Raw genomic sequence first — 19725 nt, forward strand, 5'->3', positions numbered from 1 at the left:
TTTATACAGGATTCCTCTAGAAAACAATTAAGCTAAGATTAGATCAGATGAAGAGCATACATTTTAAATCTGTTCAGATTTTTAGGAGCATCAGCCTTTACTGGGGCCGATCGATCACATGAACATGAACTTGTTCTAGACTCTTCCTCTGACACCTTCTGGAGCCTCATCTCCATCATCTACATTTCACAGAACGTCTGACGAGCTTCCTTCGTCCACCATATAGGGAGGTGCAGCTCTAATCATTTACCACATCCTAGCAGGGCCGCTATTTTCTTTCCCTTCTCTACCTCAGTTGTGCTGCTTTGAGTCGGTCAGTCGATAAACTCCTGATGCATTCTGGGAAGTTATGTTTGCAGCTACTGATCAAAGGGGTCTGAATACTTTTGAAAGGCACAGAACCCTTTTCTAAGGCGTTGAAAGACAAACCATTTCTTTTTTTTAACTGGACATGGGACCCTTTTTTGGACTACTTGAATGCGCCTGCAGCTCAGAGAAGGAGACTGGGTTTATTACACTTAGCTTGGCTACAAGAGGACAATTTGTAGTTTTATGTTTGTTTTTTTATGCTTTTGGGCTCCCTTTATTTATTAAAAAATTTTTATTTTTATTTTTTATATGTGTGTATATCCTATGTATGTAGAGTGTTTAATTTTTGATGTTTTCCTGCTTTGCAAAAAAGTTCGGTAAAAAAAAAGAGGCACAGAACGTCGCCTGATGTGGAGGTAGAGTTCAGAGGTGGGGACTCGAGTTTGTGACTCGTACTCGAGTCGCACTTAAGTCGCATATTTAATGACTTTAGACTCGACTTAGACTCGTGATTTCTGACTTGTGAACAATATTTTATTTTTAAGTGTTTTTTGTTTTACTAACTTGACTGATCGCCGCTCGCCTTACCCGCACACAGCAGAGGTAAAAAAAAAAAAAAAAACGGCAGAGTGGCAGTCAAACTGTCACGTAGCTCTGACGTCACTGACGCAACGCTACGTGACATATACGCCCGCGCGCATGCATGCATGATCAACAAGCTAAGCTTTAAAAACTTCATGGCCGTCGTAGAGGAGAAATATGTTGTGAATAATGTTGTGAATTGGCACTAAATAAATAAACTGAATTGAATTTAAAATCCTGCCCGCCAAGTCGGTTCTGTCTGTTCCAGAGCATTAAGTTACAAAAAGTTATTGCCACAATGTTTCTTTTATGAAAGAATTGTTATTGTCCTGATATTTATTTAGGGTTTTTCTTTATTTGTTGCAGTTCCTAACCTCATATGTATTAATAAAAAGCAGGATTGTGATTTTTTTTTTTTCCACAGTCCTCATTTTCACTTAAAAATAAAAGAGCAGACATTTACTCCTAAAACTAGAAAAAGTTGTAACCACAAATGTCAGGTAAATACTGTAAGAAAAAAAATTAAGATGCAAAATTTAACTGGAAAAAAAATTGAGTGTGTGCTTTTTAAAATTGTATTTTTCATTTACCAGTTCAAGATAATGATCATTCCATAGATATAATAGTGACCTTTAAGCTATACCGTCTCAGTGACGGAGATGAAAACACAAGGAGAAACAAGCAAGCACGCAAATTATTGCACTTATTTTATTAATTAATTATTTATTAATCGAGCGATTAGAATTTATTGTGCGATTAATTGATAATTGTGACAAGCCTTCTCAAGACTTGACTTGATCTTGCAAAAAATGACTTGTGAACATGTCTGGTAGAGACACATCGGAGGTTATTGTGAAATGTTGAGATAAAGGGGGGCAGGACTTTAGCCACCGAGCTGCTTCATGTTCTAATGATCTAAAAAGGGAGGGTGGTCAGTTTTACTGAACCTCTGCGGCACATTAGGACATTAAATGCTTTAAGCGGCGACACTGATGTAAACTGCACAATGAGATGACAAACCAGACTGTGAGGAGGATTAGTGGTAGGACACATTAAGACAAATGGATGTTATGGAGGATGAGATACTCCTCAAGCTCATGGAGATGAGGAGGTGGATTTTGGCTACCTCTCCTGTGCTGCCTCTTTGCTCTCCTAACTGAACTGCTGCTGCTGCTGCTGGGGGGCCTGCTGGCTGTGGGGAGGAGAGGAGGAGGAGGAGGAAGAGCGAAGGGAGCAGGCTGCTGATGATGATGATGATGCTGCTGCTGCTGCTGAGGGAGGGGGGCGGAGGTGAAGTGCACGCCGAGTCCCACTGCTGACATCAAAATGGAGGCCATGCCTGGAGCGAGGGGGGAGGGGGTGGGGGGGGGAATGGGTCGGGATGAGGCGGGGTGGGGGCAGAGGTGGAGAGCCAGTGAGGGGTGCAGGAGCAGAAAAGAACAAATCGAAAGAATGAGTAATGTAGCAGCGGCTGATGCTTTCACTGCGACGCACAAAGTCAGGCGGCAAAACTTTCAACTTCAGTCACAGGTTTTGGTTCTAAAGGTGGTTGCCTGGGCAACCGTCTGCTTAACAGGTTTACAGCTGTTCTCTGGACCCAAAGCTTTACATTGTTCTTAGAGAGCAGATCTTAATCAATAAGGATGTAGAACTTCGACAAGACAAAAATTAGAAAGGTATCCAAGGAGCCCCAAAGGTGATAAAAATCCAAGCAATGAGCAAATCACACGTCTCCAAACCAGTTCTAAAAATGCCTGATAAATTCAAATAGTTCTAAAGTTTCTGTCCTTTTTTCATCGTTTTGTAAAAAGCAGACGAAGCTTCAGGAAGGAGAAACTGACTGAAATATCTCAGCCTGAAATCCTGGTATCTGTGAGTGATCTTTGCAGCAGGTCAAAGTTCTGAGACATGAATTTGGTTGGAAGAAGCGTCGGTTTCACCCTCTGAGCTCAGCGTTTGAAGAACAGAAACAGGCAGGATGCCCGGTCAGCAGAGGAAAATACCGCAAACTTAAAAGTCAGCAGCTGCAACAACTAGAGATGAAGAAACCATGAATGATGAGATAAAACCATCCAATATTCCTCAATGGAAAGTTTATCCACTGAAATCTATTCCCTGGATTGCTAGTTGCCCAAAAAAAAAAAAAAATGAAGCCACCGTCGGCCATATTGGTACTCCCCACTGAAACAGAAACACGTAGTCAAAATGCCTCCCTGTTCAGCATCTGGCTGCTAAAACCGACAGTTTTCTGTCTGCAGGAAGACGTTCCACATTATATGTTACAGTCAGTGGATGAACTAAGCAATAAATCCATCTATAGCCGATGGATCCTATAGTATAGCAGGGGTTGATGTTAAGGATTTTTACCACTTGCCCTTTGGGACCTTTGGGCAAGTGACTTTCACATTTCATTTGCCCAGAAACCATTTTTACTTGCCCAGTATAATGATTGATAAATATAGTTCCTAATATTCATTTTTGTATAAATATCAATTAAACATGTTTTTTAAATGTTTTTTGTAATTCAGTATTTTTTAAGTTTCCAGGTTCCTGGTGTGTATCTGCATGCGTCAGATAATGAATTCAAGCCTACATTACCGTGTTAACATGCTTTTCAATCCATCCTGCACATTCTTTTCAAACTAAACTTTGCTTTAAAATAGGGATGCAGGATATTGGGATTTTGGCCGATATCCGATATGCCGATATTTTAAAACTCATGTAGCCGATAACCGATATCGATACCGATGTTAAAGCTGGACAAAAATAAGTAGTCATTGAAAATAGCAGTTTTGTTATCCATTTCTGACACTTTGAAAAATAATATACTCAAATATATTTTCATATGCTGATATCAAATAGATTTTTAAAAACGCGGTATCGATCTATTTTACTTTCAGAATCTGGTGAAATTTCATCGTTCTGTTACAAACTCTCGTGATATTTTGCAAATTCTTGTGAGATTTTGTTAGTAAAATAGATCGATACCGCGTCAATATATCAACGTATAAAAATATGGCAACATTTGGTGAATTTTGGGGGGATTTCGTAGCATAACGATGACATATAGCAATATTTCATTAGTAAAAGAGATTGATATGGTGTTTTTAAATGGCAATATATCAGCATATGAAGATATTGGGATATTTTAATGGATCAATATTTTTTCCCTCATCTTTAAAAGTTTTTAAGTCTGTAAAAAAGAAGTTTTTGAGTAAGAAGAAGTAGTTTTTTTTTGTTTTTAGACTTTAGAAACTCAGAAGCTGATCAAATATCGGGTTAAATATCGGTGGGGTGGCCGATGTCCGATATTCAGTTTTAAGGCCGATACCGATGGGGGGCCGATTATATCCTGCATCCCTACTTTAAACTGTTGTGTGCTTAGAAAAATATAAATTGTAATGTTAAAAATCAAAACAAAAACTTGACAGGGTAAAAACTTACTCTACTACTACTCACCAATCTAACATGTTTAGCTCTATAACATTTGAATGCACCTCTCCAATGTCTCAGAGAAAAAAATGTAATGAACATTTTCTAATGTATGACCTGCATCACTGTACAGAAGACTGCCATATGATAGAAATATTTACACTGATCGCATACAATTATTATTATTATTTTCCTAATCCCTGACTGATCATTTTTAATCTAGCATGTATTATAGTATAGATTAAATTCATCATCCAGCTGCTGCTCTGCAGAATTATCTCCCAAAGAGCTAAGTCACGCCATCTGGCGGAAAATCACGCTGCTTTTTCAAATCACGCGAGAATGTGTACAAAACAACAAAGATGGCGCCGGCAAAGCTTGAGGGTCGTTTTCAGCGAATGTCGGTGATTTTAAAGTAATTTTGAGTGATAAATATTTTTTTGGGATCAATTTGTACTCTCCCAACAATAAAAACTACTTTCCCTGGGAGATCGGGTGATGGTTAACATCGAGCCCTGTATAGTCTGTAGCGTAAATACTTTGGATACCTTTTATAAAATGAATCACCCGAGTGACTGAAATGCATTTCCCACATATAGACTTTAGCTCCTTTAAGCCGGGCATACACCGTGCGATATTTTCAATCGTTGCACGCAGCTACAGCTCACATTGTACGACGGAACCGCACGGTTTAAAAGTTCCCAGTTCACGATGTTTGTTCTCAAACTGTGAGACCTGACGCTCTGATGCGATCGACCTACTCACACTGTATGTCTAAAAACCAGGTGGGACTCAGCACTGAGAGATGGTGCTGGTTGGACTCATCAATCTGGAAGAAGTAGAACTCCCTTGTTTATACATGTGCAGTGCTGGAGGTTCTGGTAAACTCTGCTTCCACAGCAGAATTCGTTCACGACCACCTCATGACGTCCGACTAAATTTAAAACATGTTTGATCTTCTCCCGACCTTACGACTTCTGATCAGGAGGTAGTCGTGAGAGGTTGATCGCCCCTCGTTACCCCCTGTATGCTACACGATGCAGGACGCACAATGAGGTTGAAACTCGGCTCAATTGAAAATAATTCTCGCACGACTGGAGAAAAAAAAAATCGTACAATGTACGCCCGGCTTTAGCTCAAATCACCATGTTATCAGCACCATCGCAGGTCCAGTGTTTGTGTTTGTTTCCATTTATCCTTGTACTTAAACTGATTCAGCAACTCGTCGTCAGGAGGTTTTACTGCACTCTACTAAACGCTGCTGATGTGGACGTGCTCTTCCTGGTTCGAAGCTTTTTGGTTGTTTGGATTTAGTGAAGCAATGATCCAAACAGGCTCTGTGAATTAATTCGATAATAAAAGGTTTTATTTTACAGGGTGAAGTGTTAGACATCAAGTCTGCCAGAAATACAAGCCATCTTCCAAAGTATTGGGTTCCTTTTCTAATGTGGTGGTTTGTTCTAACCTGACCTGACCGCCAGATGGATTTGCTCCGCATGTCCATCTGGAAACCTTCCGTTGAAGTAATTTTGGGAAGGGGCGAAAATACTGGTTAGTAGGGGTGTAAATAATAATCGTTTTGTATCGATGCATCGATCCAAAAGCCGAAGATCCGATGCATCGACACGTCCGCAAGATAATCGATTAATGTTTTTTTTTTTTTCCTCCGGTCTATTTTTATCCATTTGCTCCTGGGCGTAATTCTTCCTCCCGTGCTGCGGTGGCGCTAAACCTATTTTCCCCTCCTACCGCGCTTCCTGGTTATACTCTTACAGCAGTTTGTTGCAGCAAGCTTCACACAGACATTTTTAAATTATGCTCAGTATTGAAGCGTGGTCTGTGCTACACGCTGTGGGTCTAGATACGGCCGAGGCGGAGAGGAAGTGGGGGCGAGTTTAGTCCGACGACGGAGGGACAATGGGGCAAAAAGAGCGGAGATTCAGCTGGAAAAAGGCTCCCAGCGTTCTCGCGCACCTCGCTCTTCTAGCGGGTCAAACTTCACGAGTTGTTTTCCGCAATTTCGGTCATAAAAACAAAACTAGCCGGCCTCCTGTCTGGTGCACTGTTTGCGGTCAGCTACAATCTGGGAGAGGTGCAGCGGAGCGTCTCTCAAGGGGCGGTGACGTCAACACTCTGGAGCCTTCTTCTTCTTCTTTTTTTTAATGGCGGTTGGCAAACAACTTATAGCTGCATTACCGCCACCTTCCAGAATGGAGTATGGACCAGACAAACTATTATATTCTCCCTAAAATACCCGTTCTTCTTAGAAAATTAAAAATACCCCCAAAAACTACATCCCCAGATGACCTTTGAAACAATTCCCTTATATGTAGTTTATTTTTATTCCTGTCTAACTCTCTACACAACATCTCTCTTTCCTGAATATATTTATTACATTCTAAAAAAATATGTTGGACAGTTTCTCTGGAGCCGAGGTATTGCATTGAACTCATTACACTGATATTGTGCAGTATTTTTGCAGTATTTTTTGATGCAACTTTTCTACTTCTGTTATTTGCTGTTGTTTCTAAAGAAAATGCATAATGATATTACAGCTTTCATTGATTTATTTCAAACTTGAAACTTTGTTTAGCCTGTAAGGTGTAAAAAAAAATAAAAATAAATAATAATAAAAAAAAAATTAATCGATTAATCGAATCGAATCGTGGTGTATTCTTAAGTATCGAAAATAATCGAATCGTTGGATCAGGAAATCGATACTGAATCGAATCGCCATGATGGATGTGATTTACACCCCTACTGGTTAGCTGATTGGCCTATGTTGGTGATAGACGGGCCAAATAAACCAATCAGATCAACGAAGCATATGACGTACTAACAGAGCGACGACGAAGAGGAGCCAATTGATAGATCAAACTCTTGGTGAAACCAGTCGGGAGAAGAGCAAAAACATCTTTTCCTCTGAGAAAAGCCTCCAGAGCAGTGTTTTGCTCTTCTTTCAGTGAAGAAATACTCTGTAATTCCGATAAAACTTGCTCGATAGCCACGCTAACGCTAGTTTCATCGGCTGAAGCCGCCATGTTCTTTAGACTGAACTGTCGCGCTTCTCGTTGCGTCAAACCTCACACCGCCTCAAAGCCAACGCTGATTGGACGTTCGTTTGGTGAACGGCTCCAAATTTTCTTTAACGGAGAGTCTCCAGACTGATCTGCGAGTGAAACCTTGAAAGCTCGAAAGATCAGGATGGTCTCACAAGGCTAGGATTGTGCAGCGAAGCAAACTAAATCCGTCTTTTCACTGGATCCTTTTAGGAAGACTTTTAATTTGTGTATTCGCAGGATTTTAATTTCATTTTCTAGGTTAACCCTTCATAAAGCAAGTAACCCTTTTTGATCAATTGCATACCCCTTACAAATAGAGTCCTCCCCCCGTCCCTCAGTGAGGTCTAGAAGCACAAGATCTATATCCAGCCATTCAGCATAGATGCTGCTACATGGCTGTATATATTTTTTTGGCATTTGACCAATTAGATGAGCCCTTAAATGATAGATTACCTACTGGAAATTAAGTTGGAGAAGAAAAAAAAGGTAAAAAGCTAATTGAAAAGTTAAAGTTAATAAGTCTAGTTAACATATCATAATCATATTTAGATTTATAAACTAAAAAATGTCAGTGCCAGTATCAGCATTAATGCATCTACGGTTATGTTGGACCAAAAACTAAAAAAAAGTCTCTTTCTCAGAGTGTTTTTCATTAATTCCTTCTAGAAGAACTTTTGATATTTTTCTTAATACATTTGGGAAAGTTGGCGTTTCTTGTTATTACATTGACATTAATTTTTGCTATAAAAATATCCTTATTTTTTGAATGTTACAAAGGTAATAATGTCTTGTTCTGGATTCCAATAACTATTGGCTTGAAATTTTATTTTTTTAAGTATTTCACTGAGCGCCCTATAAAGGGCATTAACATTAACATGTTCAATTCAACCTTAAAGGAAATGCACCATAGATGAAATAATGCACGCTAAAAGGCAACACAAGAACCAAGAAATAAGTTTTAAGAAGTTTAGATCTTCACTGTCAGTAGTGATGTAAAGTCCTTTTTTTGTTTAGGCCAGCAGCCGTGAGCCATAAATACGTTTCCAACCAATGTAGCATCTTTTCTGAAACCTTGAGGCTTTTGGGATAACTGCGTATTTGTACAGCTGCCTCAGCTTAACACCCACAATCTCTTCCTCCTCTTAAGGACACGGAGCTGCAGCCGTAAATCAGACACAGGACACAAAAAAAATCGCCTTTAAACAAGCAATGAAAAAAGAATCAGGGTAAAATCAGCAGAGGTTCTGCAGCTGGAGTCCATCATTCTGTTCCGGTACAGACGTGGTTTTTAGCATTAACATGGCTACAAGTTTGGCTTTAATTAAAACGAGTGTTCATTAGGGCTTAATGAATACTCAAACTGTGCATTAGGAGAAAAAGCCGCACAGGTGACCTTCCTTTTTAAATTATTTACTGAGAGTCTCAGTTCGGAGCTCCTGCTTAATGAGGTTCTGGTCCAGCAGCCTCTGATTGGACGGATCCAGTCAGCTTGTCACAGCTCAGAACCCGACTTTAAATTAAAAAGCTGCACAGGAGAGTAAACCAGGGTGGCAGAAATCATTTTATCTTCTACTGTTTAGAGACACTAAATTCACAGTGTTAAACATTAGGTATAACTTTTATCTTTTTCAACTGGATAAAAAAAAAAAAAATAAAAAAATCAGTATAACATCAAATGCCTTGATTTTACTTTGCTGAATAACTGAACAACAAATTAAAGGAAAAGTCCGCTCACATTCAGAATACAAACTTCTGACAGTTCTTTTAATATGAAATTATTCCATCCGGTTCAATAAATGATCAGTGTTTTTAATTCACAATAATTTTCATTTGAATCTGCTTTACTGGAGGCATCCATGTTTTTTTTTTTACTGATCAACACAAAATTCATTAAATCGATGCGAACCTTTTAGTTTTAGGTATAAATAATGATCCATTGATTATTCCTTGTTGACGTGACTTCTCCTTTAAGGAAAGTCTTATAACTGAGGCATCTGTTAATAAAAAACACAATTTTAGTGCTAGGAGCTCAGATTGAACATTTTGTTCAATCTATTCCTTATTAAAGCATGATGACTTGACATAATTTTAAATTCTGCTGACGCTACTGAACGGAGCAGCATAATTAGGCCTTAAATTATGAAGGTTTTCTGTTGCAGCTGAGTCACAGTGAGCTGCTAGATACTCTACTTTTATGATCTGAACTGAAATACATTCTATATATTAAATGAAAAAGTTCTTGGAATGAAAAGTAGCAGGTAACTCATAAAAGGGGAAACAAATAACCCCAAATACAAGACGACACATCTTTCAAGGTTTGTCCACCACAGCAGGCTTAGTGCTTGAGTTGATTTTTTAATCATGCATTAGTTCAGTAACAAACAAAGTAGAAATTCAGAATGTAAGAAGATTGTTTTCTTTGCAAAATAGTAGCATTAATGACTGACTAGTTAAACACCTGGGGCCTAACAGCGGGCATTTTTAACCAGTACTGGCTGGCCAATAGAGGGCGCTTGAGCGCCGCCCCATCCACCCGATGACCCTGTTTATACTTCAAAAAAATATTTATATATTAAATTTGTTTTATGATTTAATTTTAACGTTAGCCCGTCTGCAGCGGCCAGGGCTAACGTTAGCCCGTCTGCAGCGGCCAGGGCTAAGGTTAGCCCGTCTGCAGCGGCCAGGGCTAAGGTTAGCCCGTCTGCAGCAGCCGGGCTAAAGATAGCTCGTCTGCAGCGGCCAGGGCTAAAGATAGCTCGTCTGCAGCGGCCAGGGCTAAAGATAGCTCGTCTGCAGCGGCCAGGGCTAAAGATAGCTCGTCTGCAGCGGCCAGGGCTAAAGATAGCTCGTCTGCAGCGGCCAGGGCTAAAGATAGCTCGTCTGCAGCGGCCAGGGCTAAAGATAGCTCGTCTGCAGCGGCCAGGGCTAAAGATAGCTCGTCTGCAGCGGCCAGGGCTAAAGATAGCTCGTCTGCAGCGGCCAGGGCTAAAGATAGCTCGTCTGCAGCGGCCAGGGCTAAAGATAGCTCGTCTGCAGCGGCCAGGGCTAAAGATAGCTCGTCTGCAGCGGCCAGGGCTAACGTTAGCTCGTCTGCAGCGGCCAGGGCTAAAGATAGCTCGTCTGCAGCGGCCAGGGCTAAAGATAGCTCGTCTGCAGCGGCCAGGGCTAAAGATAGCTCGTCTGCAGCGGCCAGGGCTAAAGATAGCTCGTCTGCAGCGGCCAGGGCTAACGTTAGCTCGTCTGCAGCGGCCAGGGCTAACGTTAGCTCGTCTGCAGCGGCCAGGGCTAACGTTAGCTCGTCTGCAGCAGCCAGGGCTAACGTTAGCCCGTCTGCAGCGGCCAGGGCTAACGTTAGCTCGTCTGCAGCAGCCAGGGCTAACGTTAGCCCGTCTGCAGCAGCCAGGGCTAACGTTAGCTTGTCTGCAGCAGCCAGGGCTAACGATAGCTCGTCTGCAGCAGCCAGGGCTAACGATAGCTCGTCTGCAGCGGCCAGGGCTAACGTTAGCCCGTCTGCAGCGGCCAGGGCTAACGTTAGCTCGTCTGCAGCGGCCAGGGCTAACGTTAGCTCGTCTGCAGCGGCCAGGGCTAACGTTAGCCCGTCTGCAGCGGCCAGGGCTAACGTTAGCTCGTCTGCAGCAGCCAGGGCTAACGTTAGCCCGTCTGCAGCAGCCAGGGCTAACGTTAGCTCGTCTGCAGCAGCCAGGGCTAACGATAGCTCGTCTGCAGCAGCCAGGGCTAACGTTAGCTCGTCTGCAGCGGCCAGGGCTAACGTTAGCTCGTCTGCAGCAGCCAGGGCTAACGTTAGCTCGTCTGCAGCAGCCAGGGCTAACGTTAGCCCGTCTGCAGCAGCCAGGGCTAACGTTAGCTCGTCTGCAGCAGCCAGGGCTAACGATAGCTCGTCTGCAGCAGCCAGGGCTAACGTTAGCTCGTCTGCAGCAGCCAGGGCTAACGTTAGCCCGTCTGCAGCAGCCCTCTCTCTGCATAGCGGCGTGTGAAGGACCGCTGGCTCTGATGGAGATTTTTTGTTTTATTTGGCAAAACGTTAATTTGATTTGCGTTTCTCTGACTGTGTTCATTATTATTCCTCCACTAAATGAAAAAAGTATGATTTTATTATTATCAAGAGACTATTAATACCAGTAGGTGAAATGCAGCCCCAGACGAGCTTTGAATGTGGTGATTTCATCAGTACGCTTCTGTTCCAACTGACCCAGATTTATGCTTCGTGCTCCCGTTCTCCCAGAGTCCAGACTTTCCTGTGTTCTTTTCAAGTGTTTTTATAATGTTTTGTTGTTAGTATTCATATAAATATACTGATGTAATAACTTAGTATACGTTTGATTGTTTTTTGGTAAACGTCTATGGGGGAAAACTCCCCCAGCCGCCGCTTTTTTTGTTTGTTTTTAACAGAAACAAATCTGCAGGGAAGCTGCTTTCATGCATTAGTGATAAAAAGAAAAATCATTCATCACCTTTTAATTTTTAACTTTGGACTTACTTCCTTTTCCCTTAACAAATATTTCTCCTAAAACAGGCAAAGACAAATGAAGTGTTGTGGCAACAAAGTCGGCGGCGACCTCGGGCATAAAACCCACATCAAGCTAGAAAATGTGTTGCAGAGGAAACGCTGAGGATGGATGATTAGTGACCCGTTTACCTGCCAGGGCAGAGCTCACGCTGGTGGAGCCGTTCAGCTGCACGGAGATGGAAGGAACACTGCAGGCCAGGAAACACAGACAGAGACACTCAATCAGTCAAAACACAGACCAGGAAACAGAGGAAGAACTAAACAAAGACTGGAAGTTATTCTAGTTTTCTACACGCGGCAGAAACTCTGGTATGACATCAGAACAGAAACACTAAAAGGTTTTTATTTAGCTTTATTACTACTGAGATTAAGAAGCCTTCTTTAAACAAGTAAATGACAGATCCTTCATGCCGGGGTCTGATCTCCTCTGGCTGCAACAGGACTCGCCGCACCATGAATTGATGGATGTGCAGCAACAAACCTGTTTACTGTCTAAATAAGCTTTAAAGGAAATAACAGACACTGAGCTTCCTGCAGCGAGGGGAGGGAGAAGGGATGATCCCTTTTTAAACTCATCATGGCAGAATTAAGGTCCGTGAAGTCCAAATCCCAAACATAACCTCAAGTCATCACAAGTTTAGTAGCAACAAATCAATATTAGAGCCACAACTTTAAAGGGCTAATATTGATTAACTAGAAACAAGTTTTAAAAACTTATTTGCATTTTCTTCTATGTGATGGTGAAGGTTCACAGTCATCCAGGTCATAGTTGTTCCAAAAAAAGAAAACTAAAAACAATCCTCTGGACTTTGTTTCCAAGTTTCCCATCCAGGAAGCCTTTTCAATTCAAAATGTCAGAAATGGCGTCGAGTTCCAGGTTTTATCCAGCAGCCCAACAAAGGTATGGGGCATTGCAGGCTAACAAAAGAAGCCAAACGACCCCCATTCCAAAGGGGGGGACCCATTCATCCGGTTCAATTAGCATGCTTTCTAAACTAAAACCAGGCTTTGTTGGAGCTCAAAGCTATTTCTGACATTTTGAATTGAAAAATGTTCCTGGATGGAAGAGAAACGTCTTCAAACGAGGAAAAAAAGTCCAGTGGATTGTTGATTTTCTTTCTTATATACATACTTAATAACCAAGCGGGAACATTTGCACTTCCTGTTTCTTGTAAACCTGTTGGTCTTGGTTCAAACTGAATACATCAAATTGGTGTGGAAATCTCGGCTATGGCAGAAGTGCGTCTGCGCTAACCATAATGAGCGCTATCTGAATAGTGCTGGAGGTTAGGAAGGAGTTACGACCAGGAACGGGAATTATTGTATGAGTGACCGCTGTTCTGTCAGATGAGCATAGCCATAGTCAAGACCCATTTATCCCTTTAGTTTTGCATGAAATATAGAGTTCTAGCAACTTAATGGGTGTGTATCCCTTTAGTCATGCACAAACAAACAATTGAAATATTTAATTTTTGGTGTTTTTTGAAGCATATGGCGATCTCACCTTAAATTATTTTTTCGTACATGACTAAAGTCTATTTAAAGTCTATTTTAAGTCTGTTTTTCATACACAACTAAAAGGATAATACACAATATATATATATATATATATATATAGCACACTTTTTACTTTGAGAACCACCTTTCCTGTACATTTTAATCACACGTCGCATGTCTCTACTAACTATTATTTATTTATTTTTTGTTATTTTTTATTTATTTTTTATATACTCTACTAGCTATAAGCAAACCTGCTAAAGCTCTTTCAAGCTGAAGAATCTGGAAACATCAACTATATAATCTAGACAATGACTTTGCCGCCGTAACACATTAATCTGCTTTAATCTAATCCCTTCTACTGTCGCTCTGGTTGTATGTTTAAGGTTGTTTTATGGCTGAAAGGTAAATTTTAATCCCAAATTGAAGTTTTCTGCACTACCAAACCTTTTGTTATTAAGATTCCTTGAATTTAGCTCCATCTATTTTCCCTGTTCTGTTTAAAGGAAGTCACCCATGCAACACTTTGGGCATCATACAAAATATACGATGAGAAAAACATGTCAAAAAGGTTATTGGCTTTGGAACATTCATTTCAGTTATAATAAAAGCAAACTTTGCACATGTGTTTTGGGGAAAGCTTTAGGAATTTAGTAAAGGAGGGTAAAACCTGCAGTTTTGCGCCGCACAATTATTAATAACCTGTGGTTAAGAAGAGACTGAATTAAACTCAGCGTTGAAGAAAATTAGACCTCAAATGAAGTGCCAGTGAACTGCATATTCATTACACTCATTAGGCTAGCAGTTTGTCTTTTGGAAGCTGCTTTCTTTGCCTTTAGGAACAAAAGGAAGGGAGGTTAAACGACAGGGAAGATTAAGAGGAACCGAGGCAGAAAAAACATCACTAAAAACCACTGGAGCTATGGGCCATTTTCAGCTATTCCTGTTTGACAGGATGGATGGGTGAGAGGACATGGGGGGGGTGAGGACGGGAGTAGTGGACATAAGCAACGCCTTAGCTTTCAGCTAAATGAGTCAGAGGAAGAACTCACTGCAACTGATTCAGCAAGAAGCAGAAACTAACCTTAACCCGTTAGCACTTGAAGAGCCGCTCAAATGAGGCGCCTGCATTCGTCCGGCGGAGGGCGGGGGAGGCCACGGGCTGCCCCAAGACACTCCCCCCACAGAGAGGGGTCTTCTGGGGTAGGGCGAGTAGACCGAAGTAGGGTGAGCAGTGGCGACCCTCCCCGTCCCTTGGAGGGTGGGTCGGGTCAGACTATTGGAAGAGAAGGAATGACGAGAGCGGCTAGGCATAGGTCCCGTGCTGCTGTGGCTCAAACACTGCTGGCAGGAGCAGGCGGGGGCGGAGGGGATGGCCGGGGGCCCGGAGGTGGCCAGAGGGTAGGGCAGGTTGCACTGCCGCCGCACCTGCCGCCTAAACCCGGTGGATTTATTGACCTGGGCCAGAGAAGTAAGATCAACGATGTAATTATATCCATGGGGGCCCAAGTCCGCCGTGCCTTGGCGAGCTTGATAGCTGTGCTCCAGAAGGATGGAAGTTCTAGTTTCATAGGGGGTCCAGCTTCCTTCGTCGTTGGCCCACTCCCAGTAAACGCCACTGCCGAGGCCAGAGGACTGAGCAAACATGGAGCGGCGCACCGAGCGCGTCTTTCCTGAAATCACAGAGGAACATTTTCAGTCAGCATGAACAAATAAAACACCAACTATACCAAATCCAAATGCTTTTACTTTTAAAATTTTACTCTTTTATCCTTTCCAGGATCTGAATCCAAACTTAGAAAACAAGCCGCCATTGTAAACAATGAAAATATAACAGGCATGTTTGCAGCAGGTGGCGTCACACAAGAAACAACCAAGAGCAAAAACAGACGAGCAACTTTAAGCAACAGAAGCCAAAAAGGTCTAAAAAAATGAACAAAAAAAAGGTTTTCAAAAACTTAATATACATAGCAGTCAAAGAAAAGGGATTTATTACCCCCCTCCCCTTATTTCCAGCCCTTCTTTATAATACTAAATATTTACTCATTAATAGTTCGTCTCTTCTCTGTTTAGATGGTGGAGATTCTAATAAATCTGAAAAGTTTAACTTTGTCAAAGCTTTTGACTTGCTAATAAACAGAAAAAAATGAGTAATATAACAGTATGTTAGGTTAGCTCCGCCCCATATTTTACTGCTGATCTAATGCGGTCTTAAAGTTTTATAATCGTCTAAAGCTGGGCATAAAATGTACGATATTTTGCCCTTTTTGGGCCGATTTTCCACTAGAGGGAAAAAAAATTTTAATCGGGCCGAGTTTCAGCCGCATCATGCATCCTGTAGTAAACAGGGGGGTAACCATCAGCCTCTCACGACCGCCTCCCCATCAGGAATCGTACGGTCAGAAGAAAATCAAAGAGGGGAAATTCAGACACTCGTGAGGTGCTGGTGGCTAAATCCTGGTGTTAAAGCAGAGCTACGAGCAGATTTACCAGAACCTCGAGCTCTATGCAAACAAGGAAGTTCTTCTTCTTGTTCCTCCAGATTGACGGGAGTCCGACCAGGGCCATCTCTCAGCACCGAGTCAGACGTGTGGTTTCTGGACGTGCAGTGAGAGCAGGTAGATCGCATCAGAGCGTTGTGCCGTTCAGTGGAAGAACAAACATGGTGAGCTGTGTCAGATGAAATATTTGAGTGTGCCTTTTCTCGGCCCCATAGGAGTGATCGTAGAGAAATCTTGACCAGCCTCTATGCTGGAATGTTATTCAGGAAGTTAAACGTAGGGGTGCCAGAGAGCAGTTGCCTCCTGACTCTGAAATACAGATAACGCGCCCTTTAAGGCGTTTAAGATCATTCATGTCCTTGATGAACTGAAGTTGTTTTTCTTGTTATAACCAATGTTCCTGTGTGAGAAAGTTCTTTATATGCAGGGGTGGGTTGGTTTCCCCTGGGAGTGTGTGTAGGGGTTTGTGAAGTATCAATATGTTTGCTGATTTTTCTCTCCGTTTGCAGAGGATAGAAAATAAATATTTTGTTGGAGATGAGAAATCTGCTTCCTGGTCTGTTGAAGCACCAATAGTTTGCATCCAATCATTTAATTAAACAGTCTTAGTTTTGGGGAATATATAGAAATTATGCTCTAATTTGTAGTTACCAATCGGTCGTTACTATATTTTAATTTGACGAATCGGATCTTCTCGACGTTCTTTTTCCTGTTTGGTGTGATTGGAATTGCGGATCTTGACCTGGCCTGACCGGAGAAGAGCAAAAAAATGGCTCGGCTCCGTATTTTGATGGTGGAAGATGGAGACGTACGGAAGAGTAGCGGTGGCTGTGGGACAGATCTGATTGATTAACGTGACAGATAAGTGCTCCGCACGACGTACGTGAGCGGAGCGCTGACGGAGGATGTGGAATCTGGGGGTCAGAGGCAACAATGAAATCTGTTCTATTTAAACAAGGACTTCGTGTTTGTCTCAGTTTTGGGAGCCTTTGCTAAGGACTAATGAAAGCAGACTGGTGAAGTTTTGACATATTTCAAAAGGCCAGATTATGACCAGCAGAATCTCCTCTCCGCAGTCAGACATGGAGGCGCGTCATTAATAATAGAGAGGGCTATGAAATGTGGGTCTTTTCAGCAAAAAATAAGGGAAAGTAATGTATCATGTGACTGGCAATAATGATTCCCCTTAAAAACAAGAGGAGAGCAGAGAGGAAGGATCTCCAGTAGTGGTCAGGGTGACAGCACATTCAGACTTCTGCCTTAAAACAGATTTGTGTGTCAGTCTCTGAGAAGGATAATCAGGGATCGCTTTAACCCTGTAATACCAAATGTATCATATTTGATACATACGGTTTCTGAAATGTTTTGCTTCCGACACTTTTTGCATAATTTAATGGTAAAAACTTTGCTCAAAATCAAATTGTACACAATCAGATATACCTGATAACAGAGGGCAGAAGACTACACAAAAAATAATCTGGACTTATCGCATAGAAATAAATTATTAACATCAAAAATGTATTTCTGTTTTTTTCTTTTTACATATTTTGTTAAAAGGCCAAATAAGGACTTCATAATAAAAGAATTAAAGTAGTTGGGAAAAAATTATATGTGTTATATTTAGGTGTTTTCCATCAAAAAATATAAATATGAAAAGAATCTCCAATTTTGTCACATTTTGAACTTCAATTTATTTCTATAGCTCCAATTCACATCATGTCATCTCAGGTCACTTTCCAGTTCACCAGATCATCCAGTCAGATTGATTCAAAGTTTTCTATCTAAGGAAAACCAGCTGATTGCATCGACTCATTGACTCTTCAGCAATCCCCCACACTAAGCATGCTTGTAGCGACAGTGGAGAGGAAAAACTCCCTTTGAACAGGAAGAAACCTCCAGCAGAACCAGGCTCAGTGTGAGCGGCCATCTGCTGAGGCCCACTGGGGTTCAAGGAGACAGAAGCAGACATAGAAAAAGAAGCACAGATACAAAAGGCAACTGTCAACCAGCTCCACAGGCGGCCCCGTCCAGGAAACACACAGCCAGGCAGACGAGCTCCGAGCCAGCTCCCATGTCAGAGGATGAAGAGAGCACATCCAGTTAGTCACAGTCAGAGAAACAGGACTACACTGGAAAACAGGCCAAGCTCCAACATCTAGAAACAAAGGTGTTGATGGCAGCAGCACAGCTGATATTTCTCTCCAGGATGGAGTCACAGCCAAACATGCTTGCAATCTTCATGCTGGTGATTCTCAGTCATCCAACTCATAGTCATTCCAAAAAAAAAAGAACATTAAAAACAATTAAAAAGATAACCTCAGGATAAATTGCAGTAGATTGTTTTGAATTTTATTTTATTTTGGAGGAACTTATTGTGAAATCATGATTTATAGGATTGTTTTTAAGTATGAACCCTTATAAAAAATTTATACATATAAGAAAAGAGAAACTATAATTTATATAGTTATTATTTTCTCTTTGCCTTTTTTTGCCCATCAGTTCAACTAAACATGTCTATTAAAGCTTTAAGTATCCATTTGGCCTCCATAGCAACGCTCAGAACTTGCAATTTAACATTTTGCTTTATGTTTGTTTTAGTTTTAATCAGGTCAATTATGAAACTATAATAAAAATATTGATCCTCTAAATGATTAATAAAGTTTTCAGTGTGAGCTAATGTGAGCTAGCTGTAGCTTCCAGGCCGTTAAAGCAGAGATGATTTAAATCCTCCCTCCGGCAATCAGCGGCCTGAACGGCTCACCTGTGTCCTGCCGGAACTGCTTCAAGCTTGGGATGTCGATGAGGTAGGGGGACAGGCTGGGGTCCGACTGTCCGAGGCAGATGCTGGTTGCTCCGGCTCCTCGGTGGCCGCGCGCTGACAGACACCGCTCGATGTAGGCGCTAACCTGGCCGCTGTAGGGCCGCCAGTAGCCCAGGTCGTCCTGCCACTCCCACACCGCTATCATGGGCTGGGACTGTCCCACCGACCCAGGGGCGGTGGTAGCGGACACGGACGGTCCGTTCCTGGAGCCGTTCACCCTGGCACAGGAGCCAGACACAATCGCCATGTTCGCTAACACAACGACTGGTTGGTTAGCCGTTTGTTGCTACGAGGAAAACAATGTCCGCAGCGAGGCTAGCTGGGCTCCAGAAAACACTCCATTAGGAATGATTAACACGCCTGGGAGGAAGTTAGGAGGTGGGGATCAAACGGAGCATGGCCTGAATAAAAACATCCAAGACCATGTTGACAAAGCTGGGGTGTTCAGAACGGTTAGCTTAAGAGCAGAAGGGTTAACAGGATCCTTCCTCTCCAGCTGCTGCGTTTACGGTTCATCCGAAATACTACTGGTGCATTCAATTGGCGTTAGAAAGTCGGAATTTAAGGGACCGTGCTAATTTACGGCGGTGCTACAGATTATTATTTTTTATTTCATTTCAAGAAAATAGTCGTAGAATAAAGTCATTAAATTACGAGAATATAAAGTCGTAATATTAGGAGAATAAAGTTGTATTTTATGACAACTAATGCAAGAAGCACTTTCTTCCCTAAAATGAGGAATGTGGAGCATCATGTGAAGTTATACTTTAGCATCGGTTTGACAAATCAGCAGCATCAAACTGGGCAGGTGTCAAAGTGGACTCTGGCTGCTGATTGGTGGAGCTGGTCGGCCTTCATCTGCGGGGCGGAGCTCCAAGCTTTCTTTCTGAAACGGGTTGAGGTATGTTGACTTCATTTGCGTAATTTTTCAACTTTTTTCTTGCAATGTTGCAATTTTATTCTCATAATGATACGACTTTATTCTCTTAATGT

General features: G+C 41.9%; 1 protein-coding gene across 2 annotated transcripts in view; it reads right to left on the reverse strand.

Annotated features, from left to right (window-relative positions):
* dtx2 (deltex 2, E3 ubiquitin ligase) overlaps positions 1-19260 on the reverse strand; it is a 30158-nt gene extending 10898 nt beyond the window's left edge. Inside the window, exons 1-4 of one of the 2 annotated variants that reach the window (XM_038303707.1) lie at positions 18673-19260; positions 14495-15083; positions 12043-12101; positions 2018-2230 (exon numbers count right to left, since the gene is read on the reverse strand). In XM_038303707.1, coding sequence (XP_038159635.1) covers positions 2018-2230; positions 12043-12101; positions 14495-15083; positions 18673-18979 — 1168 coding nt within the window. In that variant the 5' untranslated portion in view covers positions 18980-19260. The remainder of the gene's footprint in view (positions 1-2017; positions 2231-12042; positions 12102-14494; positions 15084-18672) is intronic. The other variant, XM_038303709.1, reaches the window with a different exon arrangement.
* Positions 19261-19725: the final 465 nt, after the last annotated feature.

The sequence above is a fragment of the Cyprinodon tularosa genome, unplaced genomic scaffold (genome assembly GCF_016077235.1).
Source record: "Cyprinodon tularosa strain WSP-4 unplaced genomic scaffold, ASM1607723v1 ctg518, whole genome shotgun sequence".
Classification (NCBI taxonomy): Eukaryota; Metazoa; Chordata; class Actinopteri; order Cyprinodontiformes; family Cyprinodontidae; genus Cyprinodon; species Cyprinodon tularosa.